The sequence below is a fragment of the Pipistrellus kuhlii genome, unplaced genomic scaffold (assembly GCF_014108245.1).
Source record: "Pipistrellus kuhlii isolate mPipKuh1 unplaced genomic scaffold, mPipKuh1.p scaffold_m20_p_8, whole genome shotgun sequence".
In the NCBI taxonomy this organism is placed as follows: domain Eukaryota; kingdom Metazoa; phylum Chordata; class Mammalia; order Chiroptera; family Vespertilionidae; genus Pipistrellus; species Pipistrellus kuhlii.
In genome coordinates, this window is record NW_023425584.1 from 1,766,826 (window position 1) to 1,790,056 (window position 23,231).

Below are 23,231 nucleotides of genomic sequence, written 5' to 3' on the forward strand. Positions count from 1 at the left end.
CATTTTTGTCCAACCATTGAGGCCGCCTTTTCAAATTAACATACAGCACCCATTCTTCATCTCCGGTAACAATTTGCTCTAAAAATGGCAAACGGTTTTGACGAGAGAGGAGCGAACTGCAAATTGTGACTCTTTGATTACGGTTGTTGTCGGTCAACTCATGAGGAACCCATTTTCCAAACTTTTGGACTTTGCCAAGTGCACGCAATTGATTGGAAATTGTTTTTTGTGAACAATTTAAAGTTGTCGCAAGCTCCTGTTGGGTAATTTGAGGATTTTGCACCAAAAGAGCTTGAAGAGCTTCTTGATCAAAATTGGACACACGGCCTCCACCACTCTTGTCATCTAACGAAAAATTTCCCTCGCGAAATTTCTCAAACCAACGCTGGCATTTTCTGGCGCTAACTGCATCTTGACCAAGAGCACTACAGATGTTTTTTGCAGCCTCACTTGCTTTTCTTCCTAATTGGAACTCGTAAAGCATGCAGTGCCGAATATGCTCTTCATCCGCCATCTTCTTAGCCCTAGTTTTGCAACAAAAACCAAACCAAACACAAACTTTTTCAAGCAAAACTTGTTAATTGCACTTCACACGTTCTGTAGATACCACGTGTTTGAAGGTTATGTCAATACAAGTCAACGCCAAGCAAGATTTTAAACGAATGTTTAAAAACGACATTAATTATTACTACGATAGCACAACTTCAGGCTCCAGAAAGGGTCTGGAAGTCAGTGTTTCCGTCCATCACAACGCCAACTGCGATCCCAGCTTCTCATGGTTGGCCCCGAGCCCTGTCCCAATGCACATACGATGCGCACACACATGCCCCAAGGTAGGCATCATGGGAGTATTGTACCAGCGACCACCCTTGTCTGCTGACTCACCCCCGCCTGTCTCCCCTGAAGGGGCCCTCCCTGTCCCCAGCACGGAAAGGGTTTGAAAAATGAGTTTCTTCGACAGCCTGAGAATTTAAGGCAAATGAACACGGACACACCAGGAGGTCGTTCCCCAAGCTCTCAAGAACTCAAGTATCACCAGTCATATGATTCAAGGATTTATTAAGTCATACATGCAAAACATACTGCTAACTGCATTAGCAAAAGATCAATGTAAAAACACTCCACAAATCTGCAAATGTCAATTTAAAAAGTGTTGTTCTAGTGGCTGGAAGGTCCGATTGTGTTCTTGCCAGTGGGTGAGCTGCACAGAACGTTGTTAGCACAAGCACAGGTCACAGCTTCCCACCCAAAGGAACGTGGTTAGGCAGAGCGACAGGAAGCATGACCACGGGAAGGCGGGCGGCCAAGGAACAGAGCTGGGATCTGGCAAGACGGTGTTAAGAAGGCTCGTAGTTTGGGAATATCTAAAATACTTAAAAAACTGGAAAGATGCAACACGTGATTTTTACATCTAGTTACTAGAAAACTAAGGAAAGCACTTATTAGCTTTGAATGAAAGAACGTGAAAACAGGAATGCACTTTACTAATCTACAAAAAAACTAATGCATTATCAAGAAAGATTTATACAAGGAGGCATATTGCTCGTTGAGAAGGGGATCTATAAGAAAAGCACTAAGTTAGCAACTATGGGAATGACCAGTTCCAAGATGAATTAAATGCCCAATTGTGGGAGGGGTTACAGGTTTAAGAAAAAGGAAAATCTTAAGAAAACACTCACTGATTAATACCAACTTTCACCATCGACTGCACTTGACGAAGCTAGCTTTTCACATCTTACCCGTGACACTTTCGTTCCGTTTGCTATGCGTACAATGTAGTGTGAATTAACCTCCATTCACGTTTTGTCAAACACTGCCTTCACCCTCTGATCACATCAGCTGTCCCCCACACCCATCCCGCATGCCCACGAGAGCACACTTCGCCAGAGGAGCATGCGAGGGAGGGTCTGGCCGGGATCTCGGGGAAAGCTAGCACACGAACTGTCTAAACTCTACAAAGTAAAGACCAATCCACAGAGCTGAGCCGATTACAGTACAATGTCAGGTAAGGAACGCGGGCTGATAAATTATGAATGGCAACGTTTTGTAAGAAGGCTGCTGTGAAACTCGTAAGTGTCTGCCTTCCTAAGGTCAGAGGCCGGTCGTCTGCGAGACACAGGCTTGGAACAAGTTAGTGCTCAGTGTTCTTAGCACAACAATGCGACTCAGTTCACAGGGGTTTTGGCAACTATCTGAGAGAGAGGAGGGGCTTTTGAAAAATAAGGCTTTAAGAAAGCTTGTCATTTAGGGCTAAATTTTAATAGAATGTGAAAGTTTGAATCCTTACACTTATTTGTTTAAATAAAACCTAAAAATTATTGATTGGTTCAAAATGGTTTTATGGAAAAGCTAATTGGTAACAAAAACTTGGCATTGAGTGCGAAGGCTCCGTCGTTTGAGCAAAGCACAGAGGTTCGCGGGGCCGGGGCGGGGCGGGGGAGGCGGGGCGGGGCCGGGGGAGGCCCGTTCACACGAGCAGGCACTTCCTCTTCCTCTTCTTGACAGGCGGCGGGCACAGCACCGCCCGGATGGCTTCGTCGAACACGGTCTTGAGGCCCCGCTGGGTGAGTGCCGAGCACTCCAGGTATTTCACAGCACCTGCCGGCAGACAGCTCTCAGTGCTGCCCCCCCACGGCGGGACCCAGCACAGCAGCCCCCAGCCCCTCCGGTTCCCCAAAAGCAAGCCAGACCCCGAGCTGGAGGAACGCGCTCTAAGGAAAAGGAAGCCAGTGCAAAGCAAACGCGAAGAGGCGGGCGCTCATACCGATCTCCTTGGCCATGGCTAAGCCCTGCGGGTAGGTGATGGGCGTCAGCTTCTTCTCCTTCAGCTTCTCAATCGTGTCTTTGTCATCCCGAAGGTCCAGCTTGGTCCCCACCAGGATGATGGGAGTGTTGGGGCAGTGGTGTCGAACCTCGGGGTACCACTGGGTGCCAAGAAAGGAAGAGTCAGGACCTCCGCTGTGGCTTCCTTCACTAAGTACATCCTCAGCTGCCAAGATGGCAACTGCCCTTTAGCACTGTGCTCACAGCCTCCGCGCGGGAGCGGCACCTGCTCTCCAGCCGCCCACCCGTCCCCCTCACTCCCTTCGAGGACCATGGGCAGCAGGACCCCGGGGCTCCCTTGCCAAACCCCACAGCAAGCAGGCAGACCCGTGGCCTACAGGGCGGGCTGCTGTCACAGAGAGGCGGGAAAAGGCAGGGATGGTCCCCCCTAAACCACGCTGTTCTCAGTGAAACGAGCCAAGTTCTTAGGTCAGCTCAGAAAAGACTCCAACAGTCTAGGCCATACCACCCTGAACGCGCCCGATCTGTCTGATCCCGGAAGCTAAGCAGGGTCGGGCCTGGTTAGTACTTGGATGGGAGAAAAACACTCCAAACGGGTGGGCAAAAGTACGTTGGCAGATGTAATAATGCAATAATTAATAACACAGTGTTTAGTGCACTCACAACTGTCAGCCTACATGTGCCCACCCTGTTTACTCCGGAAAGAGAATAAAGGTCTGACCCAGGCTCAGCTCGCCGCCATCCCACTGAGCCTGGAGGAAGGGGGCTCAGGTCCTCCTGGCGGAGTCTGAGGTGCAGGGTGGGGCGCCTGGACTCCCTCCTTGGAGGGTGCACTGGGCACTGAGTCAGCCACTCAGGACCCCGATATGATAGAATCCCTAAACCCAACTTAGACAGAAAGTGTCAATCAGTGAATGCTATTTTATTATAGTTCCTTCCTGAGTGACATTATGTAACAAAATAGGTTTTCTAAAGACAAACGAACAAACAACCCCCTTACCTTTGCACGAACATTCTCAAAGGACGCAGGACTCACGAGCGAGAAGCAAATTAAGAATACGTCCTGGAAGGGAACACAGGGCGGTTAGGAGGCCTCGTGGTGCCGGACGCACTGCGCTCTCTCAGAGCTGCTGGGACCAGGCCGGTGCGGGAGCCACTCCCTGGCTCCCCAACAGGCCCCTGAGCACCCGCCCACACGGGGGCAACATGCTGCCAGCTCCTGAGGGCTGTGGAGGCATCACCACCCCAACTCCCACCGAGCCTAACGGACACCCCGGAACATCTCCGCAGAACCGCCAGCTTCTCGGACATCACCAGCACGGTGTGCTGCCCGGCGGTGCAAACCCCTCAGCCGCCGCGGCTCACACCTGCCCTGGGCGCCCGCCAGGAGGCCGGCGGTTAGCGCTGCCAGAACCCGAGGCGCACCCGCCCTGCCCGGCCTCCTGGAAAAACGTGGGCTCCAGACGTCCGGGCCTCTCCCCCATGCTGCGTGTAAAAAGACTAAATACTTTCTCGAGTTAAAAATACCGAGTTTCTAGAAGGCTAACTTTACAAAACGTCCTCCTGGAAGAGGCAACTGCGTTTCGTGGTGAAATGCCCATTCCCAAGCTAGCCCTTCGGTCAGCCCGCTGCTCTCTGAAGGGGAAGAGCCCACGAACAGCTTTGTGAACAGCATTGCTAACGCAGCACATGCACCCGCTTGTCCGGGAGCCACCTCAGCGGAGAGACGTGGCCAAGCAGAGGGTAGCTCAGCGCCCGCACAGCCGCCCCAGCAGGCCCCGCCCCAGCAGAGGCCTGGCAGCCGGTTCCTGGCGGAGCCCTGTCTCCATCTCCACCACCTGGGGAGCCCCTCACTGGGGGAGGAACTGCTTTCATTCAGGCTGGCGGTCACCGGTCACCCCTGGTCAGAGCAGGCTCAGCAAGCAGGCCCCGGAGACGGAGGCTGAAGGGGGTCCTAGGACACTAAGAGACGAGGAGAGAAGCTGACACGGAAGTGACTCAAGGTTTACATACGGCAATCGGCTTGTCTGTGCCCCTGGAGGTCCTATCCTTACCGACCTAGTAATGCACGAGAACTGGTTTGAGTTTGGTAAACACGGAGGAAATGATCACAATCAACACAGCCTGCGCCTTACTCCTCACCAGAACGGTCTCCCCGCCCAAGGCTTTGCTCCCACAGCAGCCAGTGTCTAACTCAGCGGCCCCGCCTTTCGGACCCCGTTAACCAGCCTGGGGGGGGGTGAAGCCAGAGGCAGACAGACCCGGGGAGACGGGCACTCCTCCCCACGGCAGCACACCCGGCCACACCCAGGAGAGGAAGCAGGTGCTCAGCAGGGAAGGGTCCGAGCGTGTCCCCGCACTGGCCCAGCAGCACAGCCGCCTTCCCCAGCTCCGTCCCGCCAGCAGACGGCGGCCGAGGCCGCGGCCCCGGAGGGCGCCGTCTGTGGACAGGCTGGGGGACAGGCTCTTCGGAAGAGGCACAGAGACCATGCCCTGGCCCTCCCCCAGGTGGCAGCATTCGGTGTTGGTTACAAAGCCTCCGGTTCTCTCTCTGCCCCAGCAGAAGCGGAGGCCGGCTCCCCGCAGCACGGCGGGCGGCTCTGGGCGCCCGGTCAGGACTATTCTCATTCTCTCCTTCCAGCGCCTCTCACTGCCGTGTGAAGAGGCCGTTACAGCTTCCGAGTCCCGCTGCGATCCGTGCTGCTGGGGACCCTGAGTGACGCCGATCTCAGGGACACAGCGACCCCGAGGGGCTGGCCCAGAAACGCCCTTCTAGATGCCGCCACCCACACCCGCGCACCTTTCCGCTCTAAGAGCATCTTTTGTGACAAAGAAAGAGCTTTCCGACCTACGTTCATGACACCTGCCTGCTTCCTCCCGGCCTGACTGGCTTCTCGGACCCTTCCTCCTGCTCCGAGGCGTCTCCCCGCACTGGCTTCAGACCTCTGCTCTCCACCCACTGCCTGGTGCCCCTGCCCATCCCTGTGACAGCCCGTCCTGGGACATGCAGCTCCGCACACGGCCACCGGAGGGCAGCACATGACACTCCCTCCTCCTAGGCACTGTGTGTCCTGCAGCCTCTTTACTCCACCTGCGAGGTAGGTCCCCGTCACAGGCCACCTTCCCTCTGGCCACGTGCCTGCAGCTTGAGGCGTTTCCGACCACTGCTCTGTGCTGCCCGCCTGTCCTCTGGTCAGCGTCACGGCGGCTGTCCTCTGCCCACCGGCCGCTCAGGTCCCATCCACAGAGGCGGCGGCAGCTCTGGGTGGCTGCTCACCGCCCACAGCACTGCCCTCTCCTTCCTTCACTGTCTCCTCCCAATGCTCTCCCCCGGGTGCTCCTTTCGGCTGCGAGTGTTCCTCTAACAGGCATCTGGGCACCGGCAAACACCGGCACAGCCGCCCAGAGGGCAGGCCTGAGTGCACAAAGCCACCTCCCAGACCGCCGCCACGGCCAGCGTGCCTCGCTGACTGGAAACAGCGTACAGCAGATGGAGATCACTCACTCCCCAACGTGTCTGAGCACCAGCACAGGAGGTCACTGCAAACGGCAAAGCCCCAGCCCTGGCCGCTCCACCCCCACCTCCCAGGCAGCCTCCCCAGGCCCACAGACCCACCCCCACCTCCCAGGCAGCCTCCCCAGGCCCACAGACCCACCCCCACCTCCCAGGCAGCCTCCCCAGACCCCACAGACCCACCCTCTCCTCCCAGGCAGCCTCCCCAGGCCCACAGACCCACCCCCACCTCCCAGGCAGCCTCCCCAGGCCCACAGACCCACCCCCACCTCCCAGGCAGCCTCCCCAGGCCCACAGACCCACCCCCACCTCCCAGGCAGCCTCCCCAGACCCCACAGACCCACCCTCTCCTCCCAGGCAGCCTCCCCAGGCCCCACAGACCCACCCTCTTCCCGCAGCGCCGCCCGGGTGAGCCCGGGCCCAGCTCAGCCCCTCGCCGAGGCGTGCGGGCCCTCAGGACTGAGTGCCAGCCCGTTCCCACCGCCGTGCCCAGCCTGGCCAGAGGACGCTAATGTGCCCGGCCACCGGCCGCGCGGAAGCCGAGTGAAACCACAGCGGCAGCAATCCAGCTGGAGCTTCCAAACCCTCTGCAAGTCAGGGCTCACAGACGCCCCGCGCCACGCCTGGTGACCCACAGGGCCGGCCTCCTGACAAGCCACGCCTTCCCGCCCGCACACTCAGCACCGCAAGGCAGGCGGGCACGGGTGCCGCCGGCCTGAGGCCTGGCTCACCCTCCGTGCTGAGCACCAGGCGGAGTGAGTGTGCAGCAGCCACACGCATTCTGAGATAACTACCGAAGGGGAGAAAACCAAGGATCACTTAATTTAGAAAACAAACACGTGATGGACAGGGTACACTGAAAACGGCGACTGCGTGCTCACACCCTGGAGGACGAGGTAGGAACAAGGGTTCACACAGGTGAGCACAGGGAACGGCGTCTCTTCTCAGGCCGCAGTGAGTGTCCCCAGGGCCCAGCCGGAGGAGCACCAGGGGGCGCGCACCCCGGAGCCGCCAGCTGGCTCCAGAGCCAACGGGAACCGCAGGGCAGCGCGGCAGAGGAAGGCAGCTCCTCCGCCCCAAGGTGCCATCCTTCCTCACCTGCACGGGGGCCCAGCTGCGTGCCTGCCCGCTGGCTGGTGCTCTCCCGCTGCTCCTCAGTGACACAGGGCGCCACGGCACCTGTGTGTGAGCCACTGAGGGCAGAGTCACACCTGCCCCTTTGCTGTTCAGGCATCTGCGAGGACAGTTCTCCCCTCCGAGGGAATGAGACGAAGACGGAGAAGGCTCAGGTCCCAACCCTCCCCCCAAGGCAACACCCCCTCGGCTGTCAGCCAGCTCCCTGCCCGATCCAATCGCGGCCAATCGGGCCGATCGGCGCTATCTGTGTGCTCTAGCACTCCAAGCGGAAACCTGGCCAAGTCACCTCTGACACACCGAGTGCCGCTGAGAACAGGCCGCACCCTGCCTGAGTCACAGAGGTGGAGGACACTCCCCCCCAGATGCAGCCAGGGGCCAGGAGACTTCTAGCTCAGGATGTCTGCAAACCCACTTAAAATCTAGTCATCAAGCACCCGCTGGTATAGAACAGATTCCTGAACATATTGAAAAACCCAAACCACTTGGTGATTTGGCTGGTTTTAATACTTTGTTAATTTTTAGTTGTAGATAAACTAAAACATGATACAATTCAAACCTCCCATTTTATAGTTTTGATCTATTACCAGGATCTAGCAAAATCTACAGCTCAAAGAAACAGCGGCTGGCATTCCTCCAGCAGAGAGCCAGAGGCAATCCGTGACTGCTGCCTGGAAAAGCAGTTATCAGAAGTTAAAACTATCACTACGAACAGGAAGTTCATTTAAAAACAAAAACAAGACGGGGTGGACTGGAACTCGTTAGTTCTTTTCCCCCACACCACCCGCCACGGAAAGTGATGGGTAAACCAAGCGGAGGGTCAACCAAAGGGTCAAAGCCCGCCTTCTCCAGCTGTCTCCGGACCTGACCCTTAACCCCTCTGGCATCCAGCTGGCAGGGAGGAGGCCCTGAGTGGAGGCTCCAGACCTGCCTGGGAATGAGGGATGCCTAACAGCCACTGCGCAGGAGCGGGCTGGTGTGCTGGGCCTGCTCCTATGCTTCAGGCTACCCACTCAGCTACCCCTACAGGAGAGAGGGAAAGACAACTGCCAAGGTAACCAGTCACAGGGAGAGCAGACTTTGAACCCAAGGAATCTGTTCAACTGCCTCCACACCATGTTTGTCAGTCAGCGACTAAGCCTCCGAAATTGTTTTAAATGCACTTTTAAAAGGAAGAACAAAATGTAACAGGAAAAGCACATGATGCATATTTAAATACAAGTGGCTCTCTTCCTCCCCCTCCTCTCCCTCTAAAACTCAAACCAAAATCTTAAAAAAGAACCACTCGTGGTCCTTACTGTCTGCGGGTAGGAGAGGGGCCGCAATCTGTCGTAATCTTCTTGCCCAGCGGTATCCCACAGGCCCAGGTTCACCGGCTTCCCATCCACCATGACATTGGCAGAATAGTTGTCAAAGCTGTAAAACATGGAGAAAAAATGGTCAGCCTTGGAGCATAAGGCCCAGGTCCAGCACCCGAGCCGCTGTCCCAGCTGGGGCCCTGAGGAAGCAGTGCTGAGAAGGCCGGCAGGGGTGGGGGTGGGGGTGAGGGTGAGGGCTGGAGGCCGCCAGGCCAGCAGATGCCCCTCCTGCAGGCTCAGGAGACCCGTGAGCTATGACGTGGACGGAGAATGCACAGCTGGGAAAATGCCTGGAAAAAAGCAACACTGCTACCGTAATGGAAGTCAGTTACGTCAGCAATAAAACGCTTCGCCTTTGCTGAAGAGACGCTAACTAAGGCTTTCCTCCCAGGAAGAAACAGACTGTAAACCTGGTCCCTCTCGAATCCCGCTGCTGAGCTTTCACAGCCGGCACCGGCGGGCTGGCCTCCGGGACCCCGCAGGCTGGGCGGAGTGGAGGCTTGATCACCCACAACCAGCGAGGAGGGTTCTGAGCACCGTCGCACAGCGTTTTCAAAGCGAATGTTCGGGATTACACACGTTAAACCACTTTGAATGTACGGGATTACACGTATGTTAAACTACTCTGAAGTTGCTACACAAAAACTGGTTGACTATAGGAGGAAGGCCATAGAAGCCTACAGGCTAATAGGGGAAAATAAGGTTGACAAAAATTGCAAGTATCATAGAGTAAATAGTTCATTAAATAAAAAACCGGGCATGCAATTCAAACCAGGGCAGGTACCAAATAGAAACCAAAGAACTCCAGGATTCATTTTTACATCCTCTGAAGACTAAAACTTTAGGCCTTACTACACTGGGCAGCAGAGTCAAAGTCTCAAGTGCTATGTGATTTGTAAAGTTTCGTGACCAAACTAGTTTTCATTGGAGGCCTGATGTGTAGTAATTCTGCCTCATGCGGAAAGGATAGATTATTCACTGAGTGGTGACTCCCCCACCTCCAATTTGGGAAAGAATCAGGGCCTGTCTCACACTAAAATAAAACTCAGTGAGGGTGCCATCCCAGCATGCCAAGGTTGCTTGTTCCATCTCTAGTTAGGTCACATAAGAGAAGCAACAAATGAATGAATAAGTAAGTTGAACAACAAATCGTGTGTGTGTGTGTGTGTGTATGTCGCTTCCTCTAAAAAGCAATCAATCAATAAGCATTAAAAATACACCCTAAAAAAATTAAAGATAAAAACTTTAACCACAAAAATCCTAGAAAAATTACTAGAGAATATTTTCACATCACTCCTAAGTGACATCGTAACAAAGTTCAAAGACAAATGAAGAGACAGGTATTAATATTTCTTATATGCAGAAGTTCCACTGCTAAGAAAAAAATTTCAGTAGAAAAATAAGCAAAAATTTCAACAGGCAATTCACAGAAGACTACGAATGGACAGTAAACATTCAAAATATTTTAACTTCATTGACGATCACAAATGCAAATGGTAAGGTAACTTTTTGAATTCATGAGGACCACATGTACTAAGGGGCTGTTTCCATCACAGCTGGTCAAAGTGATAGCCTTTTAGACAACAAATGGGTAGTATCTATGAAAATTTAAAATTTGGAACAATTCCACATGCAACGATGTTTAACACAGCACTGTGTGTGATGCCAAGAAAATGACCTGGGCTCATCAGCTATAGTCGTTCAAAGTCCTAACAGCTGTTAACGACTTAGCTCTATCTACATGTGTGGATAAGGACAGTCCCTACCGTAAGTTCCGGACAGTGTGATTCCACTGATCCTAATATATAAAAAACCAGGGTCCATAATGACTGCTCGACCGACGGGAAGCCAGTCCTGCAGTCTTACTGCCGAGGGGGCTGCAGAGAGGCCTAGACAGAGAAGCAGCGTCTGATCCATAGTCTTCGTGGCAGCTGTTGATCAGCCACTTCTCTGATCAGGCCCGGAGATGCTGACTGGCATAGAAACCAACCAATCAGAACCAAATCTGGGTGAAGTGTGATGAGCCAATGGCTGCCTAGGAGATGGAGCTTTTGATGCCGAGTGTCATAGAAACCAACCAATTAGAACCTAATCTGGGTAAACTGCAAAGGCAGAACCTAAAGTGGGGGCTGAGGAGGGGTTTTAAGGGCAACAAATGTTTGGTGTAAGGTGTAAGAAAGCGGTTCAATTTTGTAATGATCGGTTTGGCAGCATAATGCATATGGTTGGCAACATGGGATTACCGGTATGTATTTTTGTCTGCCAAAAGCATCTCCTCTGGCTATAAAAGGCTTTTCCTCCCCATTTAAGCAATCCTATCCTATACTAATAAAAGGGCAATATGCTAATTAGACCCGGTCGAATGGCCATCTTCCAGACGTCCGTCCGACTTCCTTCCAAACAAAGCCATGGCGGTGGGGGGCTGAGGAGAGGCAGTTGGGGACAACCAGGCTGGCAGGGGAAGGCAGTTGTGAGATCAGGTCGGCAGGGGAGGGCCATTGGGGGTGAGATCAGGCCAGCAGGGGCAGGTGGGGGTGAGATCAGGTTGGCAAGGGAGAACAGTTAGGGGCAATCAGGCAGGCAGAGGGGTTAGGGGCTATGAGGCAGAGGCAGGGGCAATGAGGCACGCAGGCAGGCAGGCAAGTGGTTAGGAGTCAATGGCCCCAGATTGCAAGAGGGATGCCCCCCAAGGGGTCCTCGATTGGAGAAGGTGCAGGCTGGGCCGAGAGAAACCCCTCCCCTCACACCTCCCCCCACCCCGTGTATGAATTTCATGCACCAAGCCACTAGCATTAAAATATGCAACAACAGACCCTCAGGGGGACTTGAAGTGTTTCCTCTCCACCAGGAGGGAAGCCGGGAAAACAGAGTTCAGCGTGACCACAGGGTGGAGCTGCGAGGCCGGGCGGCTACACGGGGCTCCCTAGCAACCCCATCATTAAAAAGGCGCTCTCCCATCTCCACCGCTGCTGCCAACAGGGACTAAGCAGCTCACTCCCACACACACCCTGGCTTGAGCTCCAAAGCCCCGTAACTCAACAGTGACATAGGGCAGTGGAGAACTTGCTAGAAAAGACCAATGACAACGGAACAGAGGCGGTCATGTTCCAATTCCGGGGCCTGCACAGAGCCCAGAGAGCCAAATGCACCTGGAACATACATCAGACTGCACTTCAGTGAGTTAAAATTCCTTGTATTTCCTAAACGTCTAAAAATCAATTAGAAAATCTATGTTTCATCATTGGGTGGAAACTACGTTATATCGGGTCTAGTAATAATTAATGTCGTTTTTAACATTCGTTTAAAATCTTGCTTGGCGTTGACTTGTATTGACATAACCTTCAAACACGTGGTATCTACAGAACGTGTGAAGTGCAATTAACAAGTTTTGCTTGAAAAAGTTTGTGTTTGGTTTGGTTTTTGTTGCAAAACTAGGGCTAAGAAGATGGCGGATGAAGAGCATATTCGGCACTGCATGCTTTACGAGTTCCAATTAGGAAGAAAAGCAAGTGAGGCTGCAAAAAACATCTGTAGTGCTCTTGGTCAAGATGCAGTTAGCGCCAGAAAATGCCAGCGTTGGTTTGAGAAATTTCGCGAGGGAAATTTTTCGTTAGATGACAAGAGTGGTCGAGGCCGTGTGTCCAATTTTGATCAAGAAGCTCTTCAAGCTCTTTTGGTGCAAAATCTTCAAATTACCCAACAAGAGCTTGCGACAACTTTAAATTGTTCACAAAAAACAATTTCCAATCAATTGCGTGCACTTGGCAAAGTCCAAAAGTTTGGAAAATGGGTTCCTCATGAGTTGACCGACAACAACCGGAATCAAAGAGTCACAATTTGCAGTTCGCTCCTCTCGTCAAAACCGTTTGCCGTTTTTAGAGCAAATTGTTACCGGAGATGAAAAATGGGTGCTGTATGTTAATTTGAAAAGGCGGCCTCAATGGTTGGACAAAAATGAGGCTCCGCAGCCCACGCCAAAACCTGACTTGCATGCGAAAAAAGTGATGTTGTGTGTTTGGTGGAATTTTAAAGGAATTCTTCATTATGAACTTTTACCATCTAACCAAACCATTACAAGTGCAGTGTATAGTGCCCAATTGGAAAGGTTAGCCCAAGCTTTAAGAGAAAAAGAACCCGCGCTGATTAATCGGAAGGGCGTAATTCTTCACCATGATAACGCACGACCGCATACTGCAAGAATCACTGCTGAAAAACTGCGCCAGTTGGAATGGGAAATTCTCCCTCAACCTGCATATTCTCCTGATATTGCCCCTTCCGATTACCATTTGTTTCGTCCTTTGCAAAACTTTCTTCTTGGAAAAAAATTTAATAATGAAGAATGCCTCAAAAATGCAATGACCGAATTTTTTGCATCAAAATCACAAGAATTTTACAACAGAGGGATTAAAATGCTTCCTGAGCGTTGGGCACAAGTAGTAGAAAACAACAGCAACTATATTGTTGATTAAATTTTGTTGTATTGTTTAAATAAATTCGATTTAAAAAAGTATTAGAAAACGACATTAATTATTACTAGACCTAATATTAGTTATTTTTTTAAAAGCCCAAATACCTAGACTTTGGGGAATGTTTGAAAGGAAAAGCAATCATATCTGTTCGTGTAAGTAGCAAAACAAAGGTCAAAGGCATCGTCTGAAAACATCACAGATGAGTTAGTTCCCAGTAACTTCAGATACTCACACAGTGGGGATGTATTCTCCAGGAAATGCATTGGTGGTATAACTGATCAGTAGGCAAGTTTTACCTACAGCTCTAGGGAGAGAGAAAAAAAAAGGTATGAGTTGCTTGATTAACATGAATGTAATCCTAGTTTTCATTACTCTATTAAAATAATTTATAGAAAAATCAAGGAGTATACATCAGTACTTAGCATTAAAGAAAACTGTTTCTATAACCTTTTATTTAACATTATATGTATAATTTTATCGTGAAATCTAAAGGAACCAGAATTTTCCAGAAAGGCAAGCAGGAGCCGTCGCACTATGGCTGGGTACGCGGCATCAGCACTTCGTCAGGAGACGCTCTTCAATAAGGCTCAAGAGAAACACTATTTTAAAACGAAAATCCTTCCTGCGGCCATCTGCGGAATCTTTCATCCAAGAACCTTGCATCCTAAACTGAAGTTACTCTGATGAAACTAATATGCGAACACAGCTTTCCTCTGCCGTCTAACGTGTTGCTAAGTAATAGCCTGTGCATCGCCTCCTAAAGCTGCCCTGGCAATCAGTAACGAAGAGTGCTTAGTCACCACCGCACAGAACTGTCCCCTCTCTCATCTGCATTCACTGGCCACCTCCCACCGTCCTCACGGATCACCAGAGCTTTTAGAGCAGCTCGCACAGTGCAAGCCCAGGTCAGTGAGTAGCTCAGGGGAGGAGTAACTTCCCAGAGAAGGCGAGTCTGCAGAACTGCTCCACAGAGGGGAGGCCTCTAGCTGGTAGCGGACACAGAGCACCATCAGGCACAGTCTGCGATTGGAAGTCTCAATCGTTAAAAATTTTTTTCTAGAGAACATGACCTAAAATGTAAGTTACTGCACCATCACCCACAACGGTGCGTTCCTAGGATGACTCCAGGGCTCCGAGCCCACGGCCCTGGCCTAACCGTTTAGCCGACGCCCACCTCCCTGCCGCTCAGCAGGCTTTCCAAGCTCCGAGGACACACCGCACTCTGAGCTGTAAGACTGCTGTCCAACCTCGGCTGCTGTAAATCAGGAATCACATTGGAAGCTAGTGCTTTTGTTTTCCCTGAACTCAGTTTTCCCTGAACTCAGTTTAAGGCAAAAAGCCTCTCAGCGGGCCGGTCCCAGGCCGGCCAGTCCTGCCAGTACTTGTTCCGCTTGGAGCATTACATAGGGCTTAGCAGAAGTTGGGGCTCCCCACCCTACAGCCCGCACAGAGTCAAACATTATATCATCGGAGGCAGCTTCCAATTCCCGAAGGCTTTCTCACCGCGATGACTCACTGCCATACGTTTTGTTAAAAGCTTAGCAAGTCAGAATAGACTGTGCGAGCAGGAGCCTAAGACTTGCAATCATTACCCTGGACTTGAGGCCCACCACGGCCAGCTCAAGTTTTGGGGTAAGTTTCAACTTCCTTGTGACTCCCGTTTTCTCAACTGTAATATGGATGCGAAACTGCCGACTCCACCACCAATCTACTGTGAGTGTTACTTAGCTCAATTTGAACCTACACCAACAAACTGTGTGCTGTGCCAGGAAGTATACTGCAGCAAGTAAGACCTCATGGATTTATGCAGTTAATTAAAAAACAACACTTTTTGTCAATAGTAACTTGTCCTGTGCATTGACTTGATCAATAGGCATGACAAAAAATTATAGGTGCAACAGTGTTTTCAAAGATGCTCTGAAAACATACAGCGAGAGCTAAGCTGGTCTGGGGCAGTTCCAGGAGGCTGCCGTGTACGCTGAGACTTGGGGGAAGGAGGCACACGATAGGGAGGACTATTCTAGACAAAAGCAACAGCATATGGGAGACGCAGGGCTAAAAGCCCGGAATAACTAAGGACACAGGAATCAGAAGCAAGTGGTAGAGGAAAACTGGAAGGTTGTCATCTCTTCTCGCTAGGAACATGGACTTGATCCTACTGGGGAAGTCACAGATGCCTTTAGTTGCTCACAGATGCTATCAGATTTGCATTTTTGAAAGACTGAGCGCTGCCTGGAGAGAAGACTGAGGAGCTGGCCCTGGAGCAGGAAGAGGAAGACGGAGCAGCAGCGGCACCATCCCAGTCACTCCCCTGGAGTCCGCACCAAGAGGGGCTGCCAGGGCAGAGGGGGCATTGCAAGAGCTGCCGAGACTGAGGCCGGACAGCTGAGGAGGAGAGCGGAGTCTAAGGCTATGATAAATGGACCTCTTTTCAAAATGACAAATGTGCAAAAATGTTCACAGTTATTGTCGCTTAATGTCCAGGATAAGCAGCTCTGAGGATTTTAACGTTCGCTTTGCCCAGGTGGCTCAGTTGGTTGAGTGTCGTCCTGTACACGGAAAGGTTGCAGGTTCAATTCCCAGTCAGGGCACATGCCTGGGTTTCGGGCTCAGTCCCCAGTAGGGAGCGTGCAGGAGGCAGACAATCAATGTCTCTCCCTCTCCTATAAGTTTTCTCTCTTTACCGCCTCCAGCGAGGCTAGAGAGCAGTTGAGTACCTGAGTAGGGGCGGCTGGGGACTGAGAAACAGAGACACAGAGACAGTAGGGAAACTGGGACCGGGTGGGACTGCCCTCTGATGGAGGGGCAGTGACCCAGAGCTGGTGCAGCACGTTTATCATACACAGCGTGATTCCAGGAAGTTTTACTACAGTTTACGACAAAGGAAATTATGTGAAATCCTGGTTAAAGATCAAGCTACAATTCTTCATCCTTGTGGCTCCTTTGTATTGTCACTCCTGGCTGAGCATGGATAATTCGGTTGGTTCCTTGCGCCTGGCTGAACTTAGATAATGAAACCCACCCCCTGGCACCTGAGCTAAGGTCAGGAGGACAACATACCTGCCTCTGGCACGGTACATCTCCCGGGACATGGCTCTGCCGATGCCACTGGTCTCAGCCGACAATTAGCTCACTGCCTTCCCAGGCGCTCTCTACACTCTCCTTTCCTCGCTTAAAATAAATAAAAAGTATATTCTAAAAAATTTTTTTTACTTCCCTGTTAAAATGTAGTAGCACTTCCTTTAAGATCCTGGCCTGAGCCTCTCTCTGTGTCTGAGGATCAGGGCCATTGCTGTCAGGATGGCCACCGTGCTGTCAGCACCCTCAACTTCCTTTCCCTGAAACTGTCTTCAGCTGAGGCCTATCTTTTGAAAGGTTGAACTAAAAAGGAATTCAAGGACATAACCTGATATTGACTGAAATTTTATTAGCAATCAGTTATTTGCTACAAATCTGCACTCTATAGGATAACTATAAAATTATAATTATATGTTCAACCTTTTATTTAAACATTTACTTAATTTTTAAAAGCAGATAAAAACAAAAAGGAAAGTTATTTACCTCCTATTAGTGTATTTATTCACTCCTCTTAAACACATCCACAAATAAAGGCCAGAAGCCAAAGTCAACACTGGCCCTGGGAGAATCCCAGCTCTCCCCACAGGAAGAGGAGCCGTGTTTGGTCACAGCCTGGACCGATGCTGCTGCAGAATCTCAGGAAGCTACTATTTGCTTTGGAATTTCCAATCTTATATATTAGCCGCTCAGTTCAACCTCTTTTAATCTTGGAAAGATTCAACTCTAGAAAATGAACGTGAGCACTTTTTCTTTAACCTACGTGTGTACCTGCCCCATCTAACGAAGTAACTAAGATTAAACCCAGTAACTTGTTCCTATTATGTTCATTTTTTCCATTAGAATTTTAAGGAAACTTTACTTTAAAATATTTTGGACAAATTCCACTATTAATTCCTGAAATCTATAAACCAAAACTTTCACAAGAGTATTTTTTCCCATTGATTGGGGATGAGGGTGTGAGAGAAACATGGATGTGAGAGTGACACATCAATTGATTGCCTCCAGAACTCATCCTGACCAAGGAAAGGGATGGAATCTGCAACCACGGTATCGAACCCGAGACCCTTTCATGCACAGGCTGACGCTCCAACCACCGAGTACACTGGCCAGGGCCAAAACTTTTCTTTTAATGATCAATAATCTAGAAACATCAGCGATTTCTTCATGAAAAAAGAAAAAAGAAAAAAGTAAAGAGCCCAGGAAGCTAAAACAAAATTAAAGATCCCGAATTTCAGGCCTCAGCCTGCACGGAGAAACGGGAACGAGGACTCCAGCAGTGAGCCTGCAGCAAATGCAGAACCATGCACAGGATGTGTTCAGAAAACACATGAACAGTCATTTCATGCTACAAAACACAGAACACTAGCAGAAATTCTCATGTTCTGCTACTAACAAGACAGCACATCCAACTTACAGAAAGCCACTAGTTATCACCATTTGAGACTTCAAAAAACTCATGTTCTGTGTAGTTACTGGAACACTCAAAGCTGAAGAACTGCCTGTAATAGAGTTAAGTCTGAAGCAGCCTTTACACCGCCTTCCAGAACAACCAGGCCTAACCCTGGGGTAAGCTATTTGAGTCAGCTGAAGGTAAGAATTCAAACAAGAATGTTTTAAAAATATGTTTTTAGTGATTTGGAGAGAGAGAGAGAGAGAGAGAGAGAGAGAGAGAGAGAGAGAGAGAGGGAGGGAGGGAGAGAAACATCAATGAGAGAGAAACATCAATCAGCTGCCTCCTGCATGCCCCCTACTAGGTATGGAGCCCGCAACCTGGGTATGTGCCCTGACTCAGAATAGAACCAGCGACCTCCTGGTGCATGGGACAATGCTCAACCCACTGAGCCACACCAGCTAGGCTCAAAACAAGAATTTATATTTGTCTATCACCCTCAGTCTCCTTCAAAATCAACTTCTCTAGTGCATGGTCTTTAAACATTCGCTCCAGTAATGGGAAGACACATGACAAGGCAAACAGAGTGAAATGTTGGTGACAGAACCCAAGTGGTGGTATCCATGTGTACACTAGTTCATTGCACAATTCTTTCAGCTTTTCTCTATGTCTGGAACTGTTCATATTAAGATGTTGGAGGAATAACATTCCTCTGACGACGTGTTAACTGCCGATCGGGAGTGGAACTATGACCTCTTGGTTCATAGGTTGATGCTCAATGTGGGGTGTGCAGGAGGCAGTCAAACAATGATTCTCTCTCATCATAGATGTTTCTCTCTCCCCTCCTCTCTGAAATCAATAAAAATATGTTTAAAAACAAAACAAAACACTCAGTCACAAGCATCAGTATGGTGATTACCAGAGGAAAAAAGGGAGGGAGGCTGAACCACAATGTAATATACAGATGATGTATTAGAGTTGAACACCTATAATTTTATTAACCAATGTCGCCCCAATAAGTCCAGTTTAAAAAATTAGTTCACAAAAGAAAAAATTTTAATCATATACAACCTAACTATATCCAATAGAACGACTGACTAAGTGATGGCTATATTAAAGGATGATACATTTTTAAAAAATATTTATTGATTTTTTACAGAGGGGAAGGGTGAGGGATAGAGAGCTAGAAATATCAATGAGAGAGAAACATAGACCAGCTGCTCTCCGCACACCCCCCACTGGGGCTGTGCCCGCAACCAATGTACATGCCCTTGACTGGAATCGAACCTGGGACCCTTCAGTTCACAGACCGACGCTCTATCTACTGAGCTAAACCGGCTTTGGCAGGATGACACATTTTTAAAAAAAGGCATTATATGTCACTTTACCAACCACGATCAGTCGCATACTAAGCCTGAATTTGGAAGTCAGTGAGGATTTCAAGCATCTTTACAAGTCAAAAACATGGCACCCTATGCCTCAAAACGAAGTATTAAGGACAATCCATGAAGCTTAAAAAGAAAAGAGGATCCCATGGAAGGCATGACAAATACATGAATTTTTCATGCTCGATTAAAACAATCCCTGGCAGCAATACCTAAAGCAGACAGTGGCTGCAGAGGCACCAGCCCCACCTGGACACTGAGTGCGGAGTGAGAGGCAGCTCCTGGCCGCCCCTCCGGCCGCGAGGAAAACAGCCCGCAGCGCTGTGAGCGCTGGTCTGTGAGCGCCCGAGAGGCTGCCTCTCCGAAGCAAGGCTGAGCGGACATCTGAGGGCAGAGGCGCCCGATAAGGAAGTGACAGACCCCGTGTCCAGGAAGGCCTGTCTCAAATAAAAATTTTAGAGTCAATGCAATAAAAAATCACCATATAGGAAACAACCCGTTAGAAGAATATGGATTAATTCACCCAAGCTAAAAAAAAAAAAAAATTCACCCAAGCTATACCATGGTCATGACACGGGACTTAGTGAATCCAAACCGACATCATGTCGACGTGCACACCCCATTAAAGACTGGAAATAAAAATAAAAACAAACAAAACCCCACGGCTACGACTTCACTTTTCACCAGAATTCCCAAGAGCAGCCGAAAAGGAGGGAGCTTGGGCAGGGTGGAACCCGTTTGCCCTGACTGCCTGAGACTCCACCCTGACTCCGCAGCTCCTTGAGCCAGACCCACACTGAGGGCTTCACTCACTGGTGAGTAAAAGACATTCCAACTTTATCACCAGGAACATATGTCATGTGGGGAAAGCAGGAAACACTGTGGGCATGGGAAGTTGGTGTCTAAGTTTTGTACGGAAGGAAGGTCTGCCACATGCTGTCCGCTAAACCATAAGCACAGCTTCAGGTTTTGGGAAGGTACCTTCCCTCCCGCTGTCTCTCAGCCCTCAGCATCCACACTGAACGCAGAATTTAAAAACCTCAGACACCCAGGGCCGGGCACTGGGTCTCAGGCCACACATGGCTTCTGGAGCCCGCTGGCCTGGGGCATCGGGGCCAGCCTGGGGCATTGGGAACGAACGGCCTGGGGCATCGGGGCCGGCCTGGGGCATCGGGAACGAACGGCCTGGGACATCGGAAACAGGGCTGGGTCAGTGGCCCTCATTCAGCACCCGGAGGCACTTAACACCAAGCACCTCGTTTAACCTCTACTTCCCCCAGCCCCGCCCTTGGGAGGGTGAGTGACAGCTCCAGGGCTTCCTCCTCGGCGGCGGGCGGGACCAGGACCGGACCCCGAACCAGGCATTCATTCCACAAGTCCTCCGAGGAGCCACCCTGGAGGCAGTGATTAGCCTGTGAGTGACATACACGGAGCAACCTGCGCGCTGACCGCTTAGCTTTACACATTTTCAAATGGGAATGACACGCTGGGGCACTATATTGACATCAGCAATTGAACTTTTTGAAAAAAAACTCAGAGAAACAGTGTCAAATGTCCACAACAATGACCGAGAGGCGCTGGGAACTCATCTAGCGTGGCCAGTCCCGAGGCCGAGGCCGGGAGCGTCATCCAGAGGAAGAGCGAGGCCAGAAGAGCTTCCTTCGACTTTGCCCGAGTCTGGAGGGACCGGCCGCCCCGGGGCTGGAGGGGCCGGGCTGGAGGGACCGGCTGGCAGCCCCGCTCGCTCGGATCACACTGGGATTCTTGTCTCGATGGAGAAAAGGCTGCACAAGACGAGTCTTGTGTTCCCGGCCCGTGACCACAGCGATGAAAAGAAAAGCCCGGAGCCCGGGCCTCCCGCCCGGGGCCGCCGGCTCCGCTCCCCCCGGACCCAGCGCAGGAGCCCAGGCCGCCTCTCTCCTGATGGGACCGCTCCACACTCAACACACACAAACCCAGCACACACACAAACCCAGCACACACACAAACCCAGCACACACACACACAAACCCAGCACACACACACGCAAACCCAGAACACACACACACAAACCCAGCACACACACACAAACCCAGCACACACACACACAAACCCAGAACACACACACACAAACCCAGCACACACACACACAAACCCAGCACACACACACACACCCAGAACACACACACACAAACCCAGCACACACACACACAAACCCAGCACACACACACACAAACCCAGCACACACACAAACCCAGCACACACACAAACCCAGAACACACACACACAAACCCAGCACACACACAAATCCAGCACACACACACACAAACCCAGCACACACACACGCAAACCCAGAACACACACACGCAAACCCAGCACACACACACAAACCCAGCACACACACAAACCCAGCACACACACAAACCCAGAACACACACACACAAACCCAGCACACACACAAATCCAGCACACACACAAACCCAGCACACACACACACAAACCCAGCACACACACAAATCCAGCACACACACAAACCCAGAACACACACACACAAACCCAGCACACACACAAATCCAGCACACACACAAACCCAGCACACACACACGCAAACCCAGAACACACACACGCAAACCCAGCACACACACACGCAAACCCAGCACACACACACAAACCCAGCACACACACAAACCCAGAACACACGCAAACCTAGAACACACACACACAAACCCAGCACACACACAAACCCAGAACACACACACACAAACCCAGCACACACACACACAAACCCAGCACACACACAAACCCAGAACACACACACACAAACCCAGACAAACCGTTTATCACACCCGCTCCTCGCCGATCGGACCCGGAAAGTTTCCCCGCGGAGAGCAGGGCAGTCATTTCTCACATCCGGAGGCGGCGGAAGCGGCGCCCGGTAAATCAGGGCAGGCCCCCACCAGCCCGGTTACTCCCGGGGCGACCGCTGGCGGGGACGGCGCCCCGGAGGCCCGGGTTCGGGGGCAGCGGCCCCGGGGCCGTTTCAGGGGCGGCCACCGGCCCACGCCCCGGCCGCAGCCCGCGGGGCGGTGGGGGCGCCGCCGGCGGTGCGCCGGGCGGGCAGCGGCGCGGGGAAAGCGGAGGGCGGAGCCCGCTCTTCCCTCCGGCCGCGGCCGCCATCCCTCCCCCACCGACGGGAGAGGACGGGCCGCAACCAGGCCCGCGCCCGGGGTCCCGGCAGGGGAGGCGGCCCGCGCCCCGAGGCCGGAGCCCAGGCCCCGCCGCGCCCGCTCCCACCCGCCGGCCAGCACTCACCCGTCGCCCACCACCACACACTTGATGGCCTGCATCTGGGCCGCTCGGGGGGCCGCGGCGGCGGCGGCCGGGGAGCGAGGAGGGAAGCGGCGGGCGCGGCGCGCGGCGGGCGGGCGGGCGCGCGGCTGCAGGCGGCGGGGCGCGGGGTGCCGGGGCCGCTGTCCACGCCGCCTCGCCCTCCTCCAACGCGAAGCCGAAGCCCAGCGGCGGCCACCACCCAAAGCTGGGGAAAACTGCAGAGAAACAGGAAATGGCCGCTCCACTCATATCCGGCCGTCCCTCCCCGCGCCGGCGCCGGCGCTCCCAGCGAGGGGCGGGGCGTTCCCGCCCGCGCGCTCCCGAGCTCCCGGAGGCTTCGGGCGCGCTCGGGGGCGTTCGGGGGCGCTCGGGTCCGGCCGAGGACAATCGGGGGCGTTCGGGGGCGCTCGGGCCCGGCCGAGGACAATCGGGGGCATTCGGGGGCGCTCGGGCCCGGCCGAGGACGCTCGGGCGCAATTGGGGGCGCTCGGGCACTGCCGAGGGCGCTCGGGGGCATTCGGGGGCGCTCGGGCCCGGCCGAGGACAATCGGGAGCATTCGGGGGCGCTCGGGCCCGGCCGAGGGCGTTCAGGGGCGCTCGGGCCTGGCCGAGGACGCTCGGATTCGCTCGGGAGCGCTCGGGCCCGGCCGAGCGCCAGGGGCGGAGGGCGGGGCGCGCAGGCCGCCATCTTTGCGCGCTGAGGCCTGGGGGTGCCCCGCCCCGGAAGGCCTGGATGGGGCGGGGTGAGCGGTCTCTGTGTCCCCGACCCAAACCTATGCGAGGCCTGCAGAAGGGCTTCGATTTGCCCTT

General features: G+C 52.4%; 1 protein-coding gene across 2 annotated transcripts; it reads right to left on the reverse strand.

Moving 5' to 3' along the window:
• Window positions 1-1,045: 1,045 nt before the first annotated feature.
• RAC1 (Rac family small GTPase 1) lies at window positions 1,046-22,654 on the reverse strand. Of its 2 annotated transcripts, XM_036423713.2 has the most exons (7): window positions 22,404-22,585; window positions 13,492-13,563; window positions 8,731-8,848; window positions 4,798-4,842; window positions 3,785-3,847; window positions 2,765-2,924; window positions 1,046-2,598 (listed from the first exon to the last, which is right to left on the reverse strand). In XM_036423713.2, the coding sequence occupies exons 1-7, from the start codon at window positions 22,436-22,438 to the stop codon at window positions 2,468-2,470; spliced, it is 624 nt and encodes a 207-aa protein (XP_036279606.1). In that variant the 5' UTR covers window positions 22,439-22,585; the 3' UTR covers window positions 1,046-2,467. The 2 variants fall into 2 exon arrangements, with proteins under 2 accessions (XP_036279606.1, XP_036279605.1); XM_036423712.2 differs by lacking the exon at window positions 4,798-4,842 and having other exon boundaries at window positions 22,404-22,654.
• Between the last annotated feature and the right edge of the window lie 577 nt (window positions 22,655-23,231).